We start from the raw sequence: 25,777 nt of genomic DNA, 5'->3' as shown, positions 1-25,777 counted from the left end.
AAAAATTAGCCATTTGGGAGCACTAAAATCATTTCACTAAAATCGGAGATGTAAACTGAGAACATAAATTTTGTATTTTTTCTAGGATTTTGGCAAGTTAGAACACTAAGCACAATAGGAAGTGCCTTGGTGTCACACCCCAACAAGAAAGAAAAGAGAAAAAAGATAAAAAGGTCATCTTCAATGTCCCTTCAGACTATGCTGGTTCTTGTTCTCATTAAGTCTAATTAGTTATTAGCAGGAGTTACTAGGCTTGCCCCAACTGTCTCTCATCTAGGAATTAACCAACTCTACTCAGCTCTAAAATCATCTGGAATGTGTTAGACACTATTACCAGAGAAATGAGAGGCTACTGGAAAAATAAGATTAGGGAGATTAGAAGCTCAAAGAAGCGCTAAAATACTGAGTAGTTGCCCATATTAAGCCTTTTAGAGGCTTGTCTTTTATTAACAATAATGATGATTAGTGCCATGCTCTTAGTGAATTGTATTGGATTGAAGAGTCCTAGGGGAAAACTAAAGCATGGCAATATTTTGTTAGATTTCTTTAAAAATTCTTGAAGGAAACAAAGTAAAGGTGAAGGAAGCAAGTTGTATAGCATATGCAGAAGTCAGATGAAGGAAGTTACACCTACCAGGTGTCTTTTCCTTCCTGTTAAATGCTGGTGTTTGAGAAAGAGTGGCAAGCAAAGACCAGGGGTTCAGGATGATATGATAGAAAATTTACCAAAATTCAGAAAGGGTTAATGATGAGCGTGAAAGTTGTTTACAGTTTGAAGCTGATTTGGCTAAGATGTGATACAAACATAAAGCCTACCAGCTCTATTCAGCTTCTTCTATTGGTAGATTTTTTTTTTTTTGTGGAGATGAAGTATGATTATACACAACAAAAGGAGCATCTAACAGTGTGTCCATATCTCCTAAATGGCTGTTCTATTTATTTTCTTAAGTCAGATCTGTTGCATTAGGTAGAAAAAAGAGTAGCTTTGGTAAAGTAGTTCTAATAAAGGTTATACAAGCTTTGCTATAACATTATAGCTGCTTACTCAATTTTAATACTGCTACATGTGAGGAAAGTAGCTGTTGCAGAAAATGGGTATGAATGGCTGTCAGGAGGGAAAAGCTGCATGTTCTTGGGAGGAGAATAAACCCATACTTGAGGGTTGGAGTCAGAGCATGGCCAGCTAGGCCTTGCAGACATGCAAAGGTCAAGGGGCTGTCGGAAGGACAACAGCAATCCTCAACCTTAACAGCCAGCTCATTCACCCCAGGCCTGTCTGCGCTTATACAGCTGCAGCAGGCAATGTGATTGTTCCAAGTGGCAAGTTTTGTATTTTGTATACAGCATTGCATGGAAGTAGTTCCACTGCAGGAGGAAAATAGTTGATTAAACAAAAAAATAGGCTAAGAGAGGCCCATCACATTAGCTCATTTCTAAGTTTAAGTCGCTTGGCTGAGAAAAGAGTTGGATATTTCTGACTTCAATTTCTGCCATCTAGTAAGGCAAGTAATGTAAAGGATTAGTCTCAAATTTCCACACTAAAATAAAGCTTGTACTGTCTCATCTACATCACAGCTCAAGTTAGTAATCTTAAGAGCATAGTGTAGAAATAATATTGCAACTTTTTCCTTAGCTACAATAAAGCCAAGAAAGTTTTAATCAAAGAAATGTATTTAATTAGGGCAAATAACAGAACTACCTACTAAATATTTTACTACAGAAGATCTGGAATACACAGCCTGGTGCAGCAGCATGTTCATTTTCCATGCTATTGGCAATTCTTCTTAAAAATTAGGTCACTTGCATTTTTTTTAAAGAAACATTAGTAGCATATGTGAGATTATATACTACAGCTTGAAAGCAGCATGCCTGCTAGTTGTGTCATTATTTCACTTCCTATGTAGATTTTGTTTTGGACATACAGCAGAAGATTTTTCAAGTTGCTGTGGCCATGCTTAGTCTAATATTTATACATTTCTACAGTTGAAAGCTAAATTAGAACCACCACGTTGTCATAATTCTCTGTAAAACAGTGTTGTTCGGCCCTTCTTTAAAAAAAATTTTTTCACTGTTGCTTTACACATGCCTTTAAATCATAAGGAAAATGGCACAGGCCAAATACTTCATTTTTTTGCCAGGGAAAGGCAATCTTCTACTTCAGAAATATTGTGCTCACATACAGAAAAGAACAAGAACAGCTACTGACGATATGACGCTTCTTTTGCTCTACATGGAATTATGTAAGATTTATCCCCATTTAACCTTCAATATCCATCTTAATGGAACACTTTTGAAATCTCTAAGACTTCAAAGATTGCCATATACTTTTTTACTGTCTTCAGCCCTCTAACAGGAAGGTATACAGAAGACAGAGCCAGACTCTTCCGAGATGCACAAGGACAGGCCATGGCTGCCAGAACAGAAAGTCCACTTCGTTATTAGGAAAAATAGAGAGAAGCTTACTATGATGGTGTACAAGCACAGCAATAGATTACTCAAAGGGGATTTTTGGCATCTCCATCACTGGAGATATTTAAAACTTCACTAGTTGACCCTGAGCACCCTGATCTAATTTCAGAGTTGGCTAACATTTGAGCAGTGGGTTGGACCAGATGACCTCCAGAGGACCCTCCTAAGTTAAATCATTCTCTGTCTTAGGTATAAAAATAAGCAAAACACATTAAATATGTTTTTCTCCCCCCTTAAAAATGAAAAAAGGAGATATTTAATAGGCTGTTTAACATACACCTTGATACATATGTTTCTGCCAGGAGCTCCTGCTTCTTCAGCAGCGCCAGTGAACAGTGATTGGCTTTAGTAACAGGAAAAACAGCAGGTCATGTCTTTATTTGAGTTGCACGGGCAAATGTGACGTGCTGAGCTCTTGTGCTAGGTTGGCTGAGCAGCACATCTGCTGGAGGTGATTTCTGGAGCAAGTCTGAAGCTTGGCGAGGACAGCACTTAGAGCAGAAGTGCAACAAGAGTTCACGTGGAAGGCAGCCCTGATGAGCACTGATGCTGAAAGAGTCAAATATGCATGCTGCTGCTTTGCGAGCGGAGGGTTGCTCTTCCATGAGAGTGGCCATAGAGGCATCTTCCCCCTTGACAGAAATGCTGCTCTTCAGCATGTGAAATAATTATGAGATGAATATGAATTGAAGGTGCACTTCCTCTTGACCTACTTCACAGGCAAGGAAGCAAAGCTCAAAGCCCTCTTGCTTAGAAAGGTAAAATTATCTCTCTGCATTGCTCGAGCTCCACATAAGCCTCCATTGTCTGGTACCAACCACAGAGCTAATTACCCTGCCTACTATGCAGTTGCTTTTAATGATTTCCTTCCATTTCTTGTCAACACCCAGGCTGACTAACCAAACTGGTTTCCACAGAGAGAAGCATGCTTGTTTACTCCTGTCAATAAATACACCTCTATTTTGTTTGCACTGTGAAGGTAAACATCCAGAATGATTACGTGGGTTGGCTTTGGGAAAGTGGCTGATCAGTCTGAAACACTCCAGGACTGTGCATATCTGAATCCTGCCTCATTAGTGAGTACAGCTTTCTTTACTCAAGAGGTTGCAGGATGCATCTTTTTACTTTGCCACAAAATCAATTACATGTTCCATTAACTCTGGTGGATTCTGTCTGGGCCCCTGAGCCCTTGTGTATGAATCTCTTGGCAGGTCTCCAAATATTCACAGCAGCTGAGGCTTTAGAACAGACAATTGTGCCATTTCTGTGACAATCTGCTTGCACGAGGAAATTGAGCCCCAGCATTAGTGCTCTTGATATGTGGACCTTCCTGCCCCTACCAAGATCATGCTGGTTTCTGTAAGACAGCACCAAGGACGCCTTGGTGCAGCTCTCACTGGCATTTCAAAGCCACCAACTGTGCTGGCAGCCAGAGCTGATGAGAGGCTTGGCTGGGTATGGGTGTTAGAGTGTTTAGACTGACCGGTGATGCTCTTTGCAGGCTACCTGCTTTCCCTGTGGAGTCACTCCCCTCTTTTTCAGTCAAAACCAACTGTCTGAAGAAAGTGCTGGGACTTTCCGACCTGCATAAGAGTACCACAAGAAATGTATTTAAAAAAAAAAAACTGTTTGCTGTCACATGCAGTTTATGACATGCAGTTTATGATTATCCAAGTAAATATCACAACTGACATTTTGCTGTAGCCAGGCACTATTGCATCCAGGCTGTGAAAGCAAGCACTGAAGGTTTAAAGGAGAAAAAGAGTTCAGCAACACTGCAGACAGCAGGCTGCAGAGGCTGCTAAATTACCTCTGACAGCAACTCTGTGCAGCCCACATAGCATCATATAGCTATACCAACTTGGGCTGCAAGCAGCTTAGTGCAGGTCGTTGCTGGATGATTGCTCAGTTAATCCATAACCTGAACGAACCACCCACAGATAAGCGAGAGCTGATGGTGAGTAAATTGCCAGAATGCAACCTTGATTCCAACTTCACTGCAGTGGAGCAAATCAGGAGTCAAAAAGTTACAGTGAATAACGTTTGTGTTAAGGAAGAATTCGATCCATGGATTTTCTTTTCTTCAGAGTACAGCACTAAGATCATGCCTTTTCCTGCAAGCTTCACCCAGGATGTATTGCGAATCAGTGTACGTGAATCACCTGCCAAACCCCGGAGTGCGTCAGCGATAAGAGGATACAAATTCAAAAATGCAGGTGTGGTGTCAGCAGCCAGAGCAGAGCTGACAGCCCAGCCTCAAGACAATGACCATCCCCAAATTTCTTCCTAACCCGGGTTTGCATTTTTCATCTCACTTTCCAGGTGAGGAGGTGAAACAGCTGAGTGATGAAACAGCAGCCTCTATGATAGAATCGGACACTGCTGAGTCCTCTTGGCTTGTCAGCAGTGCTAGCTTTGCTCAGGCTTGAGCATGCACAGTTGCTACTACACTCTTAGACAATACTAGCCAAACCTCTCAAATCCAGAACTGTAGCTCAGTCCCTGGATTTGACTAGTATCAGCCTATTTCTTTGCAAGCATTGATGCAGTGATCTTATTCCGGATGATATACTCTTGTTGTCAGCAAGGATACTTAGAGAGTGTCTCTGAGGGGATGTATTCTTGATAATTTTTTACCAAAATGATGTCTTTGGAAATCTAGGCAATCGCAGCTTCTGCTGAATTGGGTTCCCGTCTTCTGAATTTATTTCTCTGGCCTAATTAAATGCATCTTCTTAATTACTTTCTCAAACTAGAGAAGATTGCCTCAAACACTCATAAACCCCATCTGGCTTGCAGAAGTGCTGGCTATGTGCCAATTCCACCAAAGCCAAAAGGAGCTATTACTCAGTGCCCTTGGATAGAAAAACCCACCCCACCACTGCCCACTGAATGCCTGCTCCTATTTCCCACAGGGAGGTGAGAGGAAGCTTTCTTCCCCACAACTTTCAGCACAAACACAGCTGGCCATTAAGTCAGGTACATGTCAAACAGGTCTTTGGCTAAAGATGGTAGCAGCCCAAATGCCATTCTGCAGACGTTTAGCTAAATATTGTCTTGGCTTTCCTGATGCAAAGCATTTCCTGGGACACTTTAGATATGTCAGCATAACAAATCTCAAAATTTGTTTCGATCCACCTCAAGTGACTAGAAAGACCTGAGACAGTGATATTTTAAGAGAGCATCTTTTCGCTGTACTGCTGTCTAGAACAGCCGCCTAAGCAAAGTACCGTGGGTGAGAAGTTCCCTCTGGTTATACCAGAAGTTCCAGCTCTGTTCGGCTCATTACAAGAGCATAACTTGGTTGAACACTCAAGAGAGACCACTATTAAATTTGAAGTGAAAGAACTATAAACCAGTTATGGCCTCCACGAGCCCAAGACAAATGCTGGACTCAATGGATAACAAAAAAAAAATTGGATGTTCCCTGCTGTTGTAATCAGGGACAAACCTATACCAAACACCTCAGCCCTACTAACATGGCAGGAATCAGCAAAGTGATTTTCCTCCCTATGCACACCTGCTGCTTGCAGAATACCCTCACAAATATGATTTCAGCATATGAGCTTCCTTGGCAGCCTGTGAGTGTTCAGAGGACTGGTTTCACTAACACATCTCTCTCCCCAGTCACTCAGAAAATCCTCACCTCTTTTGGAATCACCAAAATCCGCTATGTGGGACTCTTGAAATATTTCTGAAATACTGGTCCTTCTCTCTCGCTCTCAAGGTCTGTTGCCTATGTCTTCAGGTAGAAGCTAACAGTATATGTTCTTTCTCCAGATGGATTTGAGATAGGTAGACATTCACTCTTCAAGACTGTGAGAGACTGCTCCTTTCAGAGGAGGATTGCTGTAATGATTGCTTTCAAAATTAAAACTGCAGGACCAAGTCTGTGCTTGCTTGCATTCCCTGCACCATCAGTATTGTGGCTGCACGGGGTTTACGTCAAGCTCAATTGCACTCCTGAAACACTGTCCAATCTGACCTTTACTGTTGCTTTTACATGAGACTGAGCAGCCACAGCACCAACTGTGTTGGGAACTGATCCCAAACCACAGTACTTCTTCAAACCCCAGTGCAGTGTCCTATCAGTGGTGCAGTGAAGAGAAATTTAAGACTTCAGGAGGCTGCTATTGAAACTTGGGTCACATACTTTTAAAGCAGGGCAGGAGAGAACTTTACTCAAAGAGAAATTTCGGTGGGAGAAATTGGTGTCATGTAGTTGTTATTAGAAAGAAAACCTTTGAGCACTACATTAATCATTAAAAATGGTAATTTTAGAGTCAGTTTTGCATGTATGTCCAGCCTCTGAAGTAGCTGCTTACAGTACCCACCTTCTAAGCTGTTGCAACATTACTCACTATAATTTCCAGTTACAATGTACCTCAGAATCCTGTGCATTATTTTATCAAAACAGAAAAATACAACATTTCTAAAACAGAAGACTGAGAGAATGAAAAGGAGAGAGGGATTTAGCTCTATAGTTGCTGCATATCTCTTCTACTGTGTGCATTCCTATATCATTATATCTTAAATGAGTTACATGAAGCATTCTAGAAGCACAAGTGATTCCTACGCTTTCTGAACTCTGCTGCTAGACTTCAGACCCTACTTGTGCCACTACTCAGGGAAGTTTCTGAACTATACAGCTCACTTTTGCAGTATCTCCTAATCCAGGATACTATCCAGGTAGCATATAACTCCTTTTAGTCTTTATTATATCTAAATCCATACACTGGAAAAAAATTGCTAGCATTTTAGCCAAGGCACAGGACGGTTGACTGTGCTCCAAAGTCCTGCCCACCATGGCTGTGATGGAGCACCTCTTCACATTTACTTCTGAGCACCACCTACTGGTTATCTCAGGGCCCACCTGATGCAGCCGTTTCTCCTTCCACCTGCCTTTCCCCAATAAACAGTGAAAAGAAATCAGGATTTTTAGAAATCAAGATCCAAAAGGGACTGGGCAGTGTAACGTGGCACCTAGAGAATCAAAGACTGGAGTTTCTAAGCTCAGCAGGAAGGCTGGTGGGGGAGAGGGACACGGAGCCACCAGAGTGGTCATCCTGCAGCCCTGTAACATCCTGGGCAGCGAGACAACACCTCTCCTCCCTGCCTTCAGCCTCTGCTCCATCTCAGAGACCTACACAAAAGGAACAGTTCACAAATGAAAAAAGAAAAGCAGCAAAAATCCCTTCCATTTTTACTGAATTCCTGATAGCTGTTATCCTAGACCGTTCAGGCTCTAGTCTCTCATTTTAGTTAGCATTTTGCCCAACACTCCCCATCAGCCCTTGGCCAGATGCATCATGCTGGGTTTCTCAAGTAGTTCCTCTGTTGTGCTAGTGACCTGGCAATCTCCCAAGCAGTTTAACATTAGCTACGCAATCCAGTTTGCCAAAAGGAATGGGTATGTTATCCGTCAGCATTAAAAAAAAAAAAAAAAAAAAAAAAAATCTGATCCTGGTACTTCAGTTCTGCCACTTTGCTTGCTCTTGCTAACTATTTTAATAAAAACATTTCCAGAGATGCACTAATGGACTATAATTTAATTTGACATTATGATTTTAAGTGAAATTGCCAAAGATGAAGCATTTTAATTGTTTAACTTGCACCAAGGGGAACAAAAGCTGAACCAGGAAGTCCCTGTACCTTTTTTTTTCCAGAAACAGGACACATCCCTGGTTGCTTCAGTTCAGATCTTTATCCAGTTGTGCTTCACAGTTTATAAGAACAATTACTGATATATGAATGGCCATTTTTACAGCACACTATAGCGGTATCCTGACTTTAGTACAGATAGCTTTTACAAGACCATCAAGCTGCCCTAAAAGGTGGAAAGGAAGAGGAAGAACAACCTTACGTCATGAGTCCTCCTCAACATAAGAAACTATAAAGCTAAACAAAAGCATGATCCACCCTTGGTCTAGAGCCAGGGAGACAAGGGAAAGTAAAAGATAATATTTCTTATTACTAAGGAAATTAATAATGGGAACAATAGAACCAAAGTTTCCCAACTCAGGTGCCTAAAGTTGCTAAATCCATATGAAGCATTAAGATGCCAGATCCATTGATCTCAGGCTTTCCTCATGGGTATCCTATGGTTTTGCAAGAATGATTTACTGGAGCTGTCCCTTGTCTTCTATAGCTGAAGGGCTCCCATGGTGAACCCATGAGCTGTGTCATCAGGTCCCTGGGTCCCAGTGCCCTCTAGTGTCAATGCTTTGCTTGGGAATGCCACCTCTGTGCAGGGAGATTCATTGCAGAGCTTGGACCTTGGGTGGGTGACGATGCTGGAGATGTAAATGGTTGTGTGTGGCTTGGGAAAATCTGCACCACGAAGAAGAAAAAAATTGCTCTGTTGCAATCCCTGCTCCTCCTCCAAGGCCTCTCTCTCCCTGTGCACAGGTCAGCCTATCAAAGCAGGCAACCTCCAGGAAGACACACAGAGCATGAGAACAGCCTTGGAGCCCGGCGCTGCCAGCTTTCTGCAAGGAGCCTGCCCGCATGGCCTGCTACGCGAGTTCAGCTGAGGAAGGTGGCTCTTGTGCAGGCCTAGCTTTGCCTAAAACAGAGTGCTAAAAGGGCCAATTGTCATAGGTAGATAGATGCCACAACCACGTAGCCTGGATTCTTCCAGTATACTGTATAGAGACTATATGCCGCATATGAGGCATGGTTAGGCTAGGCTTTCCTTCTCTAAAGGAGGCTGCCTGTTTGCCTGATCCAAGTTGTTTGTCCTTTGATCCTATAGAGGGCTCTGGAAGGGAGGGTAAAAAGATGCCTAGGAGAACTGAAACATGCTCCACAAGGGAAGGTTTAGCTAGGCAGGGAAGAGGGCAAGTAAATCAGCAAGCACCAGGGAGCAGACCCAGAACCGAGCCCCAGAGTCAACAGGGAGAAGCTGTCTTGGGGACATAAAGGAGACTGCCAGGTTTCTACATACCAGGAAGGAGGTGGAAATTGCTGGGAGACAAACCAAGACGGAAGGATTGGACTCACTATGCAAAGACACTCCATTTTATAAGTTAGTGTGTCTCACCCAGAGATCATGAGGTTTCACTAATTAAAGAATTATGCTTTTTAGCTTAATAGACTGTTCTCATAATCTCAGTGTTTACTGACTAGAGACTCTGGAAGCCTTTTGATGTGAGGCCATTCTACCTCAAGGTTTTGTCTGCTCCAGGTTTCTGTCACATATGGCCAAAAACAGGTCATGGCACAAAATTCACCCCAACCCTATCTGGATTTTCCTGTTGGTTCAGATTCACGCACTTCAGCTAACATCAGCAAGACTACAGAGAAGCTTGGGTACTTCTTTTGCCATATCATTCCTAAAACAATGACCCCAGAAACAGAAGATACTAGATGTGGTAATGAAAGAGAGGACAGTTGGAAAAGAAGACAAAGGATAGGTTTATCTTGTTCCAATACCAGATCAAGACTTGGCAACCTTCCATCTGAAAGAAGGAAGGCAACATCACATGCTTAAGAGAATTGGATCATTGGGTTAGATTTCTTGTTCTGCTGCAGACTGCCTATGTGCTCCTATGCAAATCATTCAGCCCACAGATCTGCAGTGAAAAACTGAGAAAGAGATTCTTTTTCTCAGCCTTTGACTTAATTGACTTTGTCAATTGTTAAGATTGTTTACTAGGCATCTGTCGCCTAGGCCAGTTTGTGATGAGGTGTCTGGGTACCACCTGGAACAGATAACAACATTCCATCCCTGTGCTCTGCATCCCCTGCTCCTGCAGCTGAAGTATCTGCTTTCTGACTTGAATTAGTGACAGTTTTCCCAAAAGATGAGAAGTAGAGCACCATTGATTTCAATGCAATACATGCTTACTACCTTTGAAGGGACACAAGCTTGACCTTTCATGCTTAAAAGGGAGTACCACTAAAGTATATAACTGAGGGTTTTCCATTGCTTTGAAACTTTGAACTCCTACATGTTTTTCAGCAGGGTGGCAGACAGCTTCTGAGATGTAACATATATTCCAGAGTTCTCCTGTATACAAGTTGGCTTTTCTTAGTTGCCTTAGATCTTTTAGCAGCCAACTTTCCAAGGCACCATAGGATACAGGTTGAAAACAGCTGCTTTACGCAGTGCTTTAGCCAGCAGCAAGTTGGATTTTATTTCAAGTGCCTTCTTTGATTCAGTTTTGCCTCATAGAGATCATTTTTACAGCAATACACACTCAAACAATTGTTCAGTACCTTGCCCCTCAAAGGAGAAATGAAATCCATGTGCATCCATCAAGCCAGCGAATTCATGGTCATTTAATATACACCTTGAAGAGTTGAGGTGGCAAATGTAGGAAATAGAAAGCCCGTACCTGGTGCTTCAGAAGCTGCTATGCTCATGTTTTGTCATTAAAAAATAAAGTGCTAAAAAAAAGAGCTAACCTTAAGTCTGCTGTGAGGCAAGAGGGCTTTGGGGTGGCAGCAGGACACTGAAAAACAGGACAGCAGCTCTTGTTCTGCACTCTGCCTCCAACCCTGATCTGTGAGATACACCTTTTTGGCTTATCTATTAAAGCATGAACGATAGTTACATTTGTAAGCTGTCTGCACAAACTATATATCCTACTAAAAATTTAGTTAACCTGTTAGGACCCTCATACATTTTTATCTAATAGAGTTATTAGTAGTTGACCTATGCGAGTGCAGTCTCTATTTTAGTGACCTTACACTCACAAAAGAAGTATTGTCTTTTCCTGGAAACTCTTAGCATATGACGAAAAAAATGATTTTATTTTTTACCAAGAACCCAAGACAGAAATTCTACAATAGCCTCAAACCAAGCTCAGACCTCTCTGGCTCCTGGCGATGCCCTTACCCAATGTGATCCCATTCCTCTCCATCTGAGCAACAAGAATACTAATAAAAGACCTCTAAAATAGAACTAAGTGACATGCCATAACCCATTCAAAAAGAGGAGCAATAACCTCAGCCAGACAATAACCAAATCACAAGCAGAAGTGCTAAGATAGTGGCTCCACACAGAGCAATCAAGCACAACTACTCTAGAGCCAGGCTCAGAAAGACACTATGGATGTGCTACAAGGAACACAGAGGACCCTCTGTGTGCAGCCCTGGGAGGACAAAGTCTCCTCCTGAGCATGGCACCTCCTGTCCTCTCTTAGTTCCTCCGAGCCCTAGCCCTCATGAGACAGGAGCAGCCTTCCTTCCTTGGCACAGCAGGCTCCAGAGCAAGAGGCAGCCCCTGCAGCCAGAGACTTTAATGGAAGGGCGTTAACACTAATTGAATCTGAACAGCCGTGGCCATGCATCACTTTGCATTTTCTCATGTTAAAATGCAACAGCCATTTGCTAGAACACTCCTAATGTGTTTAAAATCTTTCCAGAGACAGTCGAGGTTCTTTCTCTGCAGGACATTCCCAAGCAGCCTAGCACAGACTGGAGATGTTGCTCTGCAGACTTCCCTGCCCTGGAGTACACTGCTAATTACACACATCTGCTCACATTACCTAGTTACTGCTTCACCAATTTCTGCACTTCGTACCTACTTTGACCAGACTTGAAATAAATATAGAAACAAGAGTTTATTGAAGATGGGCAAATGGCACTCTTTAAAAGAAGTTCAACTGTGGGCAAACACAACTCAGAATGCACCAGTTCTTAACAGGGGAAGGGAAAAAAAGAAAAAAAAAAGAAAAAAAAAAAAGCAGATTTGGCCTTTTTAGGTCCAGAGACTGACTCAATCTCCTGGCAGAGAAGGAAGCTGAGCCTGGTAGTTTTTGAAGAAAATGAATAAGAGGGACCTAGGTGAGACTAAGTCAGCAGGGTCTGGTTGGTGGTGCTGGCGAGCACTGGAACTGGAGACAAGGACAAGAACCCACAGGACAAAGACATGGCAAGCGTTAGTACCTGGTGGTATAAAAATGCTCTGCGGATAAGAGCTCTTTTAAATTACAGAAGGATCAAATATCCTGAATTTCACTGTTTATAAATGTGACCTTTTCAACCCTGTGTGATCTCCATTGAGATCCATAACCATAGACCTCTGTCTGGTCTTAGAATCATAGAATGCTCAAGGTTGGAAGGGACCTCTAGAGGTCATCTAGTCCAACCCCCTGCACATGCAGGGTCACCTAGAGCACGTGGCACAGGAGTGCCTCCAAGCGGGTTTTGAAGATCTCCAGAGAATGAGACTCCACAACCTCTCTGGGCAGCTTGTTCCAGGGCTCTGTCACCCTCACTGTTAAGAAATTTTTCCTTAAGTTCCTATGGAACTTTTGGTGCTTCAGTCTGTGGCCATTACCTCTAGTTCTGTCGGCGGCCATCAGTGAAAAGAGGGCAGCACCATCCTCTGCACTCCCTCCCTTGAGGTACTTATAGACACTGATCAGGTCCCCTCTCAGCCTTCTCTTCTCCAGGCTGAACAGGCCCAGCTCCCTCAGCCTCTCCTTGTAGGGCAGATGTTCCAGGCCCCTGATCATCCTTGTGGCCCTGTGCTGGACTCTGTCCAGCAGCTCCACATGCCTCTTGTACTGTGGGGCCCGCTTCTCCAGCCTCCTTTCCTCAGAAGCCCCAACCACCAGGAGGGTAGCCAGAGGATTGTGCAAGTCAAAATCTGTACCTGAATTGAACTCCAGGGCAGTTTAGAAGGAGGTTTATCTGAGAAACACTGTCAAAAAGGCGTAGGAATACAAATGCACTTGGCGTAACTCCATTGACTTTAGTGGCTTGCCTGAATTATAAATTCAGTCTGTGTATTATATGCATCAAACAAGCAGATAGGGTACGTCTGCAGGACATCTTAGCCACATCACACATGGAAGTATTCTCATTATTTTGTATATAAGGAAACCAAGAGGAGGGAAGAAAAAATAGTATGCCCTAAACCACAGAACAAACATGTGACTGATGCACAAATTAACCCCAAACTTCCTCGCATGAAGACGAAAATCAGTCCAGAGCTGGAGTGACTGTCACAGATTACTGGGTGCATAGACTACAAGAGACCACTGCCATATGCTTGTCCCATTCTTATATTTTCACCGAGGTATCTGCTGCCAACCACAGTCCAAGAGCAGCTTTTGGTCTGACATAATAGATCTGTGGTGTTGTCTCAGTTTTAGAAATCAATCTGATCCTCAGCGATGGATCCAAGCACCCTTAGACTTTGAAGAAGTTCAAATTTTGGACTAGCTTTAGAAATGTTTTGAATTAAAATAACATATATGAACACACTTGCACTTTGGACTTGGCAGCAATCTGTGAGATCAGGCCCAGCTTTTCTTAATATTTTCAGCCATAAGCCATCCAGCTTGAGGATTTTTTCATCTCAACTCGCTTAGCTTTGTAAGCACAATGCAATAGTCACTGTTGTGCCTGCCGGCTGCTCTTCTATTTTTTATAAACTCATTTTCTCTGCTAACCTACTTTTAATTTCTCTTGTAAAGCTGTTTTAAGTCTCCACTTGTCTTAAAAAAAAAAAAAAAAAAAAACACTAGGGTAAATCTGCTCTGGGTGCTAAACACAAGTGACTTGAATAGGCTCCAACTTCTATATCCTGACTTTGGAGATAATTGTTCCAGATAATCCTTTTGAGTGCACTCCCAATTGCACATATTCAGAGAGCTGTGCCCTGTCTACCACACATGTACACCCAGTTGTTTCTCTTTAACAATCAAATATCATACATTGGCATATTGCAATTGCTGGTGCCAAGCAGCCCTTGAACCCCTCCAAACACACTTATTGCTTCTGAACTACCGATAAAGTAGTTCTGCCAATGCCCCTTCTTCCTTGCTTCAGCTACTTGGAAAAAGTTATCTTCTATTCCAGCTCAGCTCTGAAGCCTGCCAGCTGATTCCTGGATCTCTTCAATTCAGCATCATAAATACACTTAACTAGAGAGTTTAATATAGATTAGTCAAGACAGTTATTTGAGAGATGCATAATTTATGTTGCCCTCTAGCATAGCAGGCTGTGAGTGGCATGTGAGAGAGAATGGGTTCAAGAAGCTAGTCATACAGCAGTGCTGAGTGCCAAGGAGAGGAGAGAAAGGAGGTACGCAAAGGAAGAGAGCAGACCAAGGGCAGGAAAGTGTGGGTGAAAGACAAGGTGAAAGGAACCGGGGGAGAAAACCATGGAGAAGGAGAGAACAGAGGAAAAGGATGAACAGAGAGAGCAGGGGCAGGACAGAAAGATGCAGACGGGAACAGGAAGACTCTGCGAGAGGCACAGGAGACACAAGGACTTGAGGGAAGGGAAAGGAGAGAGCACGCCTGATGTGACAAGCAGGTCTTCACAGCTGCGAGCACCACAGCCATCCACGAAGCAGAAGCGAGCCCGATCGCAGTGCGAGCCGGAGGGCAAGGAGCACGGCTGCCGTCCTACTGGCAGTAGAGCTGTGCTACTTCATGACTCATGCGGGCTGTTCTCCTGTCCCCTCTGAGAGCCAGGGGTCTGCCCAACTGAGTACCACATAAAGATGAAGGATTGGAAGCTGATATTGAGGTTTCTGTTGATCCCGCTATTCCTATATATCCTTATTTTGGCAAGTTGTAACAGGAGTATAAGGCTGAACTTTCAGCAGAGTTAGGCAGGAATACCCTGCTGGCATCCCACCCACGTGCGCATTTGTCCCTTTATTGCTGTGACCATCCCCAGGGGACTCCCTCACTGTTGTCTTTGCATGACAGCACTCGCATTACTGCCCAAGGAGCTCATCAAACTTGCACACAGCCATGAGACAAGACACATGAGGCGGATACAGGAAACAGAGAACGAGAACAGGGCGAAAGGAAAAGTAAATGGTGTTAAGCAAGAAAACAAGACCTGTACCTACTACTTGCCTAGCCTTCTACTGCTGAAGAAGTGCTGGCTCTATGCCCTTGGAAGATGCTTTTAGATTAAAAACCTCTCTTCCAAGCAGCTGGCATCAACAAGCCCCCTTAACAAAGCAGTGACAATTCTCCACTTCCCTCTTGCAGAACGGTAAGATCTTATCAGAGAAATAGCTTGATGAGGACCACTCCCAGGTGTGGGGAGAGCCCAAGACACGGAAAGCATTCCCGGCTTGTTTTCTGGGCTTTATCCAATTGAAGTTGAAGTCAATGTAACCATTTGGCTCTGGATGGAACCCCTGGTGAGCAGAACAGCTGGCTGTATTAAAAAAATAGCTTAACCACAACAACTGGACTAGCTGGCAGCCTCAGCAGAGGCCAAAGAGTCGAAGGGACAGGCCCAAACACTCAGCTTTCCTTTGCTACAGCCCCCATGGCAGGGTGTAGGATTACCCCTGTTTGTGGAAGGCAGCCAGGATGCTTGTTGCCATGTTGCACTGGAAGAGAGGGAAAACACACACACACAAATTCTCTTTGCCTCAAAGAGTTTATGCTCCACATGGCATTGGCCAAAGTATTCTCCTTATGTCCCCCAAATATTAAAGGCCAAAAAATATTAAAGTTGCTCCATTCATTCCAGCTGTAGAAGTCAGGAACTGCAGTGATAAGCAGAACAGCTAATGAGTGGGAGCTTAAAAGTAGAAGTATTGATTGAGAGCAGGGCCTTTAATCTCTGCGCCCAGCCTATGGGAAGGGAACCAGGCTCCCCTCCTACCTCGCAAGACAAGTTTCTGTGTGCTTTAACCCTTACCAACTGAGGTTTAGACAGTCCTCCTAAAGCTGCCAACTGGCAAATACCATGGAAAAATACCCCCCAGATTTCCCCCAGCGCCTGATGGGCTGCGTGCACGTCTGAGTGCGCTCGCCTACGCGCGGCTGTTTATCGGCTGCGCTCCCCGCGGCGCGCGGCTCCGCACCTACCCCTCTCTGTGCACGGCCCGCATTCATGTCTGTTTTCCTTGGCATCCTTCAGCATTTCCCTTGGAACTAATTGCCAAATAATATAGTTTCTCCTCAGACATCCCCTTCTGCCAGAGCGCTCCCATGAAGAGGATTATCATTCTCATACTTCTGAATCTCATGCTGTCCTGGTGTCTCTTTCAGCCTGTTCTCCCCTGAGGAGAGGGTCACAAAAAACCACAAAGCACACAGATTTGAGATTAGATCTGCTCTCCATTTTCTTTCTCCCCCCCTGCCTCGAAAAATGCAAGAAAAACTGGAAGTTTTTATAGAAATTGTGTAAGCAGCTTTGAGAAAGCTTTAGACCTAAAGGCCTGAGAACTTTGGAAAGAAATATTTTAATGAACTGCCTCCAAAACTCTTCAGAGGAAAGGTGTTGCAAAAAAAAAAAAAAAAAAAAAAAAATATATATATATATATATATAAAGTAAGAAGAAAGAATTTCCCTTGAAAAGTAGTTTCAGTGGAAAATTTTTCAGGTAGTTTTCACTAGCAATGCAGCACTCAGCAGCTGGGGAGCTCAGCATGCCCTCTGGTGCTAAAGTAAGGCTTCACAGCCCTGTGATTTGACAGCTCCATAGAGCAGAAATAGAGATCACATTAAAATACCCACCCCCACACTTGTGATGTTCTGCCTTCTTTCTATAGTAATTCCTACGAAAATCAAAATAACAGTAGAGGTGGAAATTGATGCAGAGGGATTTTTTTTTTTTTTTTTGGCTTCGAGTGAATATAAAGCCTACGATTATGAAACCCGAAGGAGAGCCTCGCTGAGCCCTCTCTAGCAGTGTGCTTCACTGCAGCACGCTTATGCAAAAAGCGCACAAAGAGATTTGCCTGGGGTCAGGCTGAAGCCATCAGCTTTTGTATGGCAAGAAGGCTGTGTAACAGGGAAAGGCAAAACACCCGCAAAGGATGCGAGAGCCAAGTTCTAGCAGCAGCTCAGCCAGAGCCGTGTGACCAGCCTTTACTTCTCCGTGTCCTAACCTCCGTTCCCTTAAAGGAGGGGATATTATTATAATAACCTCCCATCCTTGGGGAATTGCTGCACCGTGGCAGCTGCTCTTTGGCAGTCGACGTTTGCTGGCCCTGGGACAGCGCTCACCCAGACTCACTGTGTGATAGCAAGTTTTCCTCTTGGACCAGCTCTAAAGGGGGAAAGGCAGAGCTCCCCCACTCTCAGAAGGGGAAATGCTTTCTAAGTGACTAGAAGGACACCAGATTTAGCCCAAGGATATAAAGCACATTGATAAACCTTAAAACATGTCCTGTGATTTAACCCAGGGCTATGATTGCCAGAAGGGGATCACTTCATCTCACCAGCGATCCCACGTAACCTCCCCCGCTTCCCTGCTCTCCAGCTGCAGGGAAACCCGAGTTGCTTGTGAATCAGCTTCTGAACCTCTGCACTTCACAGGGCTCCACTCAGACAGAGCAAAAGCAGCAATGGTTCAGTTCGAAGAGCTGTGGCAGTTTAAAAAAAAAAAATGATAAGGGTCACAAGCATCCAACTCATATGCCACAGATGGCGTGGGGAGCTGCTGACAGCAGTGGCACCAGGCATCCCAAGCAAAGCCAGCCTATGGAGTTATCAAAAAAAGGCCATGTCTCTGAAGGCTGCTGGTTTTCTTAAGCCTCTTGTTATTTGAGGCTCCAGGTTTGCTGGACTAGGGAGATTATTCTGCAAAAGGATCCGCAGAGGAGCCAGGTCACTCTGACTTCAGCAGCAGATGAATCAGCAGGACTTCTGCAAGGCCCTTACTGCACGGGAAGCCCTTCCACAGAGAGCCTCGTGGGCTGGCTGTGCAAACGTAAGCTCAGCGGCCAGCTTTAGTCATATGGGTGGCCTTTTGGCCACCTTTTTGGGCCAACCCCGCCAGAAGGATTGCCCAGTTTTCCACTGCACTATGCAAGGATTTCCTCAAGCCCATGACTCTACTTCAGACAGCAGTGGCCTTCCGTGTCTGTGGCCTCCTGCTCCACGCTCCAAAACATGCCATTGCTTTGACCCACATGTGGGAAAAATGCATGTGAAAGCTACCTGTTTTTGTTGCCTGTTTATCTGATACTTGGAGCTTAGTACATTTTAACCCTGCCCCATGTTTGGCCAACCCATTTCCCACTAGATGTCAAGGAGCTTGAGGGGCAGCTTGAAGAAAGGGTTTTCACTCAAAAAAAAGAGCTCCTGACTTGCCTTATTCATCCCCTTGTAAACGACTAGGAGCAGATGGCTCAGCCTCCTCGTGCCAGGCACTCGTTTGCCCCAAGCTGTCACGTTTGTTCAGCTTTGTTGTTCTCCCAGCCCGAGCTCATCATCGCCCCCAGATGAGCTGTCAGTGCCCAGCCTTGTACCTCTGCAGCAGGGAGGGATGACGGCAGGAGCAAAGAAGAAAGCACATGAAAAGGATCAAATACCAAACCCTGCACCACTCTGTTGCAACAGGCACATGCACTTTTGAGATAGCTGAAAGCCAATAGTGCCTAATCTAGGAGATCAGAACATGTTCCGAGGCTCAGACCTTTTGCCGACCTCCTTTCTCTGAGATGTGAGATATCTCTGTTCGGCTGCCTTAGACACCAGTGTAATGCTTAAGAAGTCCTGAAACCCTACAGACTACCTCGAAGTCCTTACAGACCCTCTAGACTTCTACTTTTATCTCCATCCAGGATTCTCTAGCTTCTTCCTTCAATAGGAAGAAATACAAGCCCTGCAGAGGAGCCTCTTAACCGCAGTTACTTTACTGTTAAAAACCTCAAGAATTACATGCTTTTAACTATCAAAAAAAAAAAAATCCCCCAAAATACTTTCCCACCCTGAGTGGACCTCTTCTTAGGGAATCACAGTTCATCAATATTTCAAACTGAATACAATTCTTCCTACCCTCTGCCTGCTAGGTGATTTTTTTCACATGAACTGATGGTTGGCCTGAGCTCCCTTCAAAAATAGCACCCCTATTTCAGAGCCGGGCACACAGACAGCACTCTCACAGGTTCACTGCCTATGCTCACCTTCCCATCCCACTCAGAAAAAGGCCTTGCTCCCCAGGGATGCATCAAGAGGCCAGAGTGCAGCAACATGAATTACTGGCAGTAATTTCACTCTATTGCTCTTCCTGGAAAATGGAGAAAAGATTATACTTTGCACTTTATCTAGGATAAAAGCAAGACTCACCATCTGAGAGACTCAGAGTGCTGCTTTCAGGAGCTTACTGCAGATATATCCAGATCTTTTGCAATTTTCCTCCTCAATGGTAGTTTCTTAGCAGGTGATGATACTCTAGGTGAATTAAAATCAATTGCCTCCTTTCTATCACCTTCTCTTTTTTTTTTGTCATATGGGACATCTAGCAGACATCTAGCAGAACTCAGCTAACAGAAGTGTTAAAGGAAAGGTGATGGCTGAAAGCAGCCAGATAATCAACCCCTTGAAATTAAGTTAAAAGCAGCCAGATTACCTGCACCTGGTAAATACCTGGTCCTCTATACTGGCAAAAAACCCTCCTATCTGAATGATTAGCTAAAGTGTGATGAATCCTACCCTTTGTATCCATACTTTCCAGTGCCTGACATTTTCAAGATGTAGTGTCCTTAGTTTCAGAAACAGGAGAATGAGGATTGTAACATCTGCTCTAGCACCTTGTCGAAAACAGTAGTCAGCAAAAAAAAGTGTTCAGATAAGATATAAATCCCAGCACTGGCAGTTCTTTGAACACCCTGCCCAAAAGGGAATAGCTCTCTCTAATCCCCCTAAGTTTGAGGCTTGTCTGTGCCCTCAAGGAAGAGAATTTAATATTCCTTCTAAAATCCCTAGCTTGAGTTAATCTATGCTATCATAACTCTGGACAGCTTGTTATTCATAAAAATACCCAGTATTTTTCTAACCTTGCAGAGCTCTTTTGCCTATTAATACCATGAGGCAAGTGTGAGGCAACCCTGGGTGCTTTTGACATTTTTAAAACACATGGCTTTGCCTTTTCCCCTGTCTTTGCAGATAAGCACTGTGATGAGACAGCAGTCCACCCCGTATGGACAGGCCTGTCGTCTTAGGAATGAGACCAGTAATGCTGTTACTTTGTCCCCCCAGGGCTTGAATCCCCATCTCAGGATTAATGGTCCGATGAACATCAACCACTACGCAACGAAGAAGAGCGTGGCAGAGAGCATGCTGGATGTGGCGCTCTTCATGGCCAACGTCACTCAGCTCAAAGCAGTGCTGGAGCAGGGAACCTCCTTTCAGTACTACATCACCCTGATCGTGCTCATCAGCATCTCTCTCTTCTTCCAGGTGCTCATTGGGATTCTCCTCATCATCACTGGTAAGGCAATGTCCTACCTCCCGGGTACCCTCACAGGATGCAAAGCAGCTGGCTCTGATGTTTGGGCAGCCAGGAGGTGGGATGGAGAACAAGGAGCCATCTGCTCTGCTACCATGCAGCAGTAACTTGGTTATTTAGGACCAGCCCATTAAATGGCCTTGGCACCCACACTGCAAAAGAAGACACACATGACATCTGCTCTATCCTTTTACCTGTCTCAGGGCAAGCTACTGTGACTGTAAAGATACTGAGACCATTCCCCCAGCTCTGTGGCTGTGGTGCCCAGAGGCAACTTGCCCCCTTGAGTTTGCAGGCAGTGAAGGCTCCCGGAGCCTGGAGACTTCTGAATCCCTTTAATTTTGATATAGAGCTGAAGTACAAATCTCAGTTTGTTTCTTCATTGTATCACACAGCTCGTCTGAATCTGAACGATGTCACAAAGCAACCCCGCCTGGATGTCCTCAACAATGCTGCCACAGCTCTGATCTTCATCACAGTCATCCTCAACATCTTCATCACGGCCTTTGGAGTGCAGAAGACTGGCCTCTACCCTACAAGGAATTATAGGGGACCCTATTAAGTGTTGGGACAAGAGAGTCAGGTAAGGAAAGAGTCAGTTCCCATCATTGCCTGCCCTTTCAGGGGCTGTCAGTCTCAGAAAACATCACTGCAAGGTGAGAAGTGGAAGACTGCTACACAAATAAGCAAAGACTTTGTGGAGGAATATTGGTGTCCCAACAGCATCCAAGAGCTATTGAACAAACTCCTGTAGAGAAGGAGACCTTGCTTGGTCTTTGTAGCTGCATCACCAAACCACTCTCTATGTCTGGGATTAGTCAGTAGCAAGGAGTTTTCAGTAGATGGCAAATCCGACCTTAGCAGTTGGGAGTTAAATTTTGGAAAGAAAAATGGCTGAGTTGTGGGAGACAGACCAAGATGGCAATGTTATCTGAGCAGAAGGAAAATAAGGTGCTGGGAATGCAGTGGGTGAAAGAGCTCTTCACAATGGCCTATGCGGTTTGGTGGTGGCTGGTTACAAATCTAACTCTTAATTTTCCAGTGAGTCTTGTGTGTGAGAGCCTAGCAGTCTGCTTGGCTTCACAGATGAGGAAACAGCACATTCTTGGGTCCATAGGGCTTTTAGGTCAAGGTCATTATCTCTTCCTTACTTGACCTGCCACAGCTAAACACAATCCAAAGGCCCGAAGCCCCTGTGAAAAGCAGCAGCACTGGCCTAGTTCTAGTCAGCGCTCAGTGCCACAGCATCAGTGCTGGAAGATCCGGGTACCCTCTGCATATTCTTACCCGCCTGTGCTACTACCCTGTACTTACCAGGCATCTTTTGTCTTCCCTGCAGGGTATGGGCAGAGCGACTGATGCCGGAAAGCTCTCCTCTATATTTTTATTGACCTCAGCAGGATCTAGTCTTCACAAGGAATCCAGAGAAATGGGTTAAATTTTCAAAATTGTATGTGTTTTGTTGTATACAGGCCCTTTTGTGCTTCTGCAGGGGGTGAAAACTTACATTCCTTTTCAAAGGTAGAGCCAACTTGCAGTGATTTCTAGTAGAGATGTAGAAAGAGCAGCAGGTACGGAATTTCAAAGCACAGTTCTGGAAATCTTTTCTCTTATTTTAGTTGTCTGCTTCTCATATGCAAAACTACCTTATTTTGTAGAGAAACTCAAACAATTTATTTGATAGGCTAAGTAAACAAAAAATGTCCAGCTTTTCTGTCTCATGCATAATTTGCTATATTTAAAGCTATGCTATCTAATACTTTGTATTCCTAATGTAAGAGTGGATTTTTTCAAACTAAAAAAAAAGTTCTCACGGGAGGGTAAAAAAGTGTGTGTATGTCAACACGGCTAAAAGGAGTTCAAATGTTTTCCTAGCTGTTTAAAAATAAAATTAAATGGGAAACACTTAAGAAAACAATCAGATCTTTCCAGCACTGGAAAATGAACTATGACAGAAAATAGATACTATGTTCTGATGCCATCATCAGAGTTCTCTTAGGAATACTGTCTGAGTAGTTTGATAATATTTAGGATTAAAAAAAGAAAAAGAAATTCATTTTACATAGGGAGACACCTTAGGCTAACTACCACACTGAGAAATGGAAGATGCATAATGCATCATTTTATAAAAAAAATCAGCATTATAATTTAAGAGGCTATCATTAATATAAATATTTTAAAATATGTAATTTTTATATTGAAAGTGTTGGGAATTCTGTTGTACTAGAAAAAAAATCTGTTAGAATTCATGTATTTTAAGTTCTTTGGAAAATTTTGGTTCCCAAATCAGAATTTTGTAGTTATGTTGAAAAACTGTATTTTTAATACTGTGTTATAAGCATATTTAAATAATTACATGCTCTTCTGGTTATTAAATGATTTTTCAATGACCGGATCAGTGTTCAATATGGATAACATCTTTTTGCATACTCTTTCAGTCACTAAGAGAGAAATCTCATAAAGTTATGTGCGTATTATTCTTCAAGAGCTAATGGGAGTGACTGACACTGCTAAAAAACAGATGTGAGCAGATTCTGTTTCCTCTATATCTGGCTTTTCAGAATTAAATTTCTGTTTAAGTCACAAGTGGTGACTTTGTCTGGATGACTTTGTGAATGATCTTGTGGCTTATGGGCAAGTTTTTAAGGCTAATATCAGATCCTACCCTCAAGCCACAGTGGCAAAAAGGTGCGTAGAAAAAGTAGACTGCAAAAGAGGCATTCTATATGTACTGCAATTTTAATTAGCAAAGTTGAGCAGAATCTAAGCCTGTTTGGTGAATCAGGTGCTAAGATGTGACCACCACTCCCCTGACCAACAGCAGTGTGGGAGTAATGTTTCTGGGAAGCCTCAATACTCCTGTGGTCCTCCAGGATGAAGCTTCACTGTAGAGGCAACAAAACTGTTTGCAGCCCATGGAAAACCATCAGTCCAGGGCTTGCAGCCACTACTGGCCTAACTGCGTTTATTTAAAGTAACACCAATATCAGAGCTGCCAAATGAGGTACTGCAGTATGTAAGGCTGGAGCCGAGCGGGCTTCCTGACATCCATCTCAGGGAAGCAACAAGCCAGCAGTGCACTCGAGTGCTCTTCCTCATTTCTCATTTCAATGGAATCAGATTCTTTGGCCATCTTGGCTGCCTTTTGCCTCTCTGTACCTGACCCCTATTTAGGCCAAGCTGTTCATATTCAAGGGAGGCAGGGCTGACGGGAAAACGGGACACAATTTTCACCTAAGTAAGCTTTTGCTGTTAAAGATCTTACCTCCCACATGTGTACCAAGCACGGAGCTCAGGTCCAGGCTTTCACTGCAGTCTCTATTCATGAATTGGCCCCTGTTTGTGAGTGAGATGGCTTCATTTTCTGTAGGCCTTCTCCTGCATCATACAGCACTCCTACTTTGCTAGGACATATATTTATCCAGAATTTCTATCCTGTTCCACATGATAAGTCCCAGGGAGATAGGAAAAAGTCTGTTTATTACCATCCCATTCTCTACAGCCCCTTGCTGAAAGGGGACTAAGACAAGTCCTGCCCCTGGCTGACTGTGCTTACCACGGCTCCCTGTCCTGCCTGTTCCTTCAGCACCTGCAGAGCTCTGAAGAGCTTGGGCAGACACTGACTTATCTCTGTGGTATTAATTGCAACCTTAATTATATGAGACAAGAGAGGGAACATCTGATTTCTGTGTAGGGATGTGTAGGGCAGGTGTATGAGCAACACATGGAGAGAAGCGAGCTCTTGTAGGAAGACAATGTATTTATAAAACATGGGGGAGAACCAGAATATCCCCTGATTTCAACAGAGATGTGGCCAGCAGTCTTCTTGAAGACACAGGGCCACTTTAAGGCAGAGAATCCAAAGGTACAATCCAGATTTTTAACACAAGGCATTGGTATCTAAAAACCGAACAACGTACACATTTACAAGCCATGAGCAGGCAGTAAGATATTCATACCAGAAAAACATTAAAGACAATGACAAAACAAGTCACATTATTTTCACACAATACATTTCTTTTGTAATAAAACCCAGTCCTTCTTCATTCCTTTTGCTGGGCTGCAAATAAACCTCTGGCCAATAATTCATTCAGGAATGAAAATGTTCTGGTGATAGTGTCAGCACTGGTGGACAGAGCCGCTTTTCAGCGCACTCCACACCTCTGGGGCCAGGGTCCACATCCTGGCCCGTGTCCTCGTTACAGAGAATGCCTGTTCTGCAGCGAGCCCCTTCACTTCCCCAGCTGTTCCCATCCTGTGACCCACTGGAGCAGCTCCCTCCCAGTCTGCGTGCCTGACAGAAGATAGCACGTGCAAACAAGTTTCCTCCTTCCATCGAGTCAGGACACAGCCAGGATGCACATGAAGGGTAAACTTCACTGCCAACTGAAGTAAAACTTCCTAAGAAATCCCTATGATGGAAACAAGACTAACTTTCCAGGGAAGTCAGCTTCCCTGCTTTGGTAAAGCCAGTTTCCCTCTAGCTCTTTGGGAATCGTGCAGCTTCCTGAGGTCCTTTTCATAACTTTGCATGGGGGAGACCAAAAAAAAAAAAAAAAAAACAGGGTCAGCAGCCCCAGGGCAAAGCCCAGCAGAGCTTTTGCAAGATTGCCGGCCGGCCTGCAAGTGGTGAAGTGTGTAGCTCACTCTTATTTTACAGCCGCGGCAGCCTGAGCGGGAAGACAAGGTCTGTCCCCCTGGGCTCTCTCCAAGCTCCTCCGTAGGGGCTGCCAACTAGTGCCAATTAGTATGAATCAACCTCTCAATGCCAATGTGTAAAGGCTGATGAAGAAGGGGGCCCCATTGTGCTAGGGACAGAGGAACAACTGTAATGGACGACCCTACGGCTGGGATACTGGCCCCCAGGAAACTGGCCTGCGACCCAGTAACTCCTTTCATGTCCACCAAGGAGCCCTCATGAGGTAAACACTTCTGTTCACTACTGGTTTGGGTGAAAAGGCATGAAGGAAGGGACAAAGTCTCCTGGATCGCTAAAGCATGGCAGCGAAGTCCTCAAATTCTGCGGGTGGTGAGGGCTGTACCCTATTTCCTAGCCTCCTCTTTGCTGATTATCCTCTCTGGTGAGGAAGAGTGACTCGTACCAACGAAGGCAGGCACTGCTCATAACTCCCA

The 25,777-nt window shown here is 44.0% G+C and overlaps 1 protein-coding gene across 1 annotated transcript in view; it reads left to right on the top strand.

Moving 5' to 3' along the window:
• NINJ2 (ninjurin 2) overlaps nt 1–22,696 on the top strand; it is a 46,912-nt gene extending 24,216 nt beyond the window's left edge. Inside the window, exons 2-4 of the mRNA XM_010220681.2 lie at nt 20,395–20,626; nt 21,040–21,227; nt 21,984–22,696. Coding sequence (XP_010218983.2) covers nt 20,395–20,626; nt 21,040–21,206 — 399 coding nt within the window. The 3' untranslated portion in view covers nt 21,207–21,227; nt 21,984–22,696. The remainder of the gene's footprint in view (nt 1–20,394; nt 20,627–21,039; nt 21,228–21,983) is intronic.
• Nucleotides 22,697–25,777: the final 3,081 nt, after the last annotated feature.

The sequence above is a fragment of the Tinamus guttatus genome, unplaced genomic scaffold, assembly GCF_059628265.1.
Source record: "Tinamus guttatus ecotype Peru unplaced genomic scaffold, ASM5962826v1 Tinamus_guttatus_pri_ptg000125l, whole genome shotgun sequence".
NCBI classification, from domain to species: Eukaryota; Metazoa; Chordata; class Aves; order Tinamiformes; family Tinamidae; genus Tinamus; species Tinamus guttatus.
This window is presented reverse-complemented; position numbering and strand designations above follow the sequence as displayed.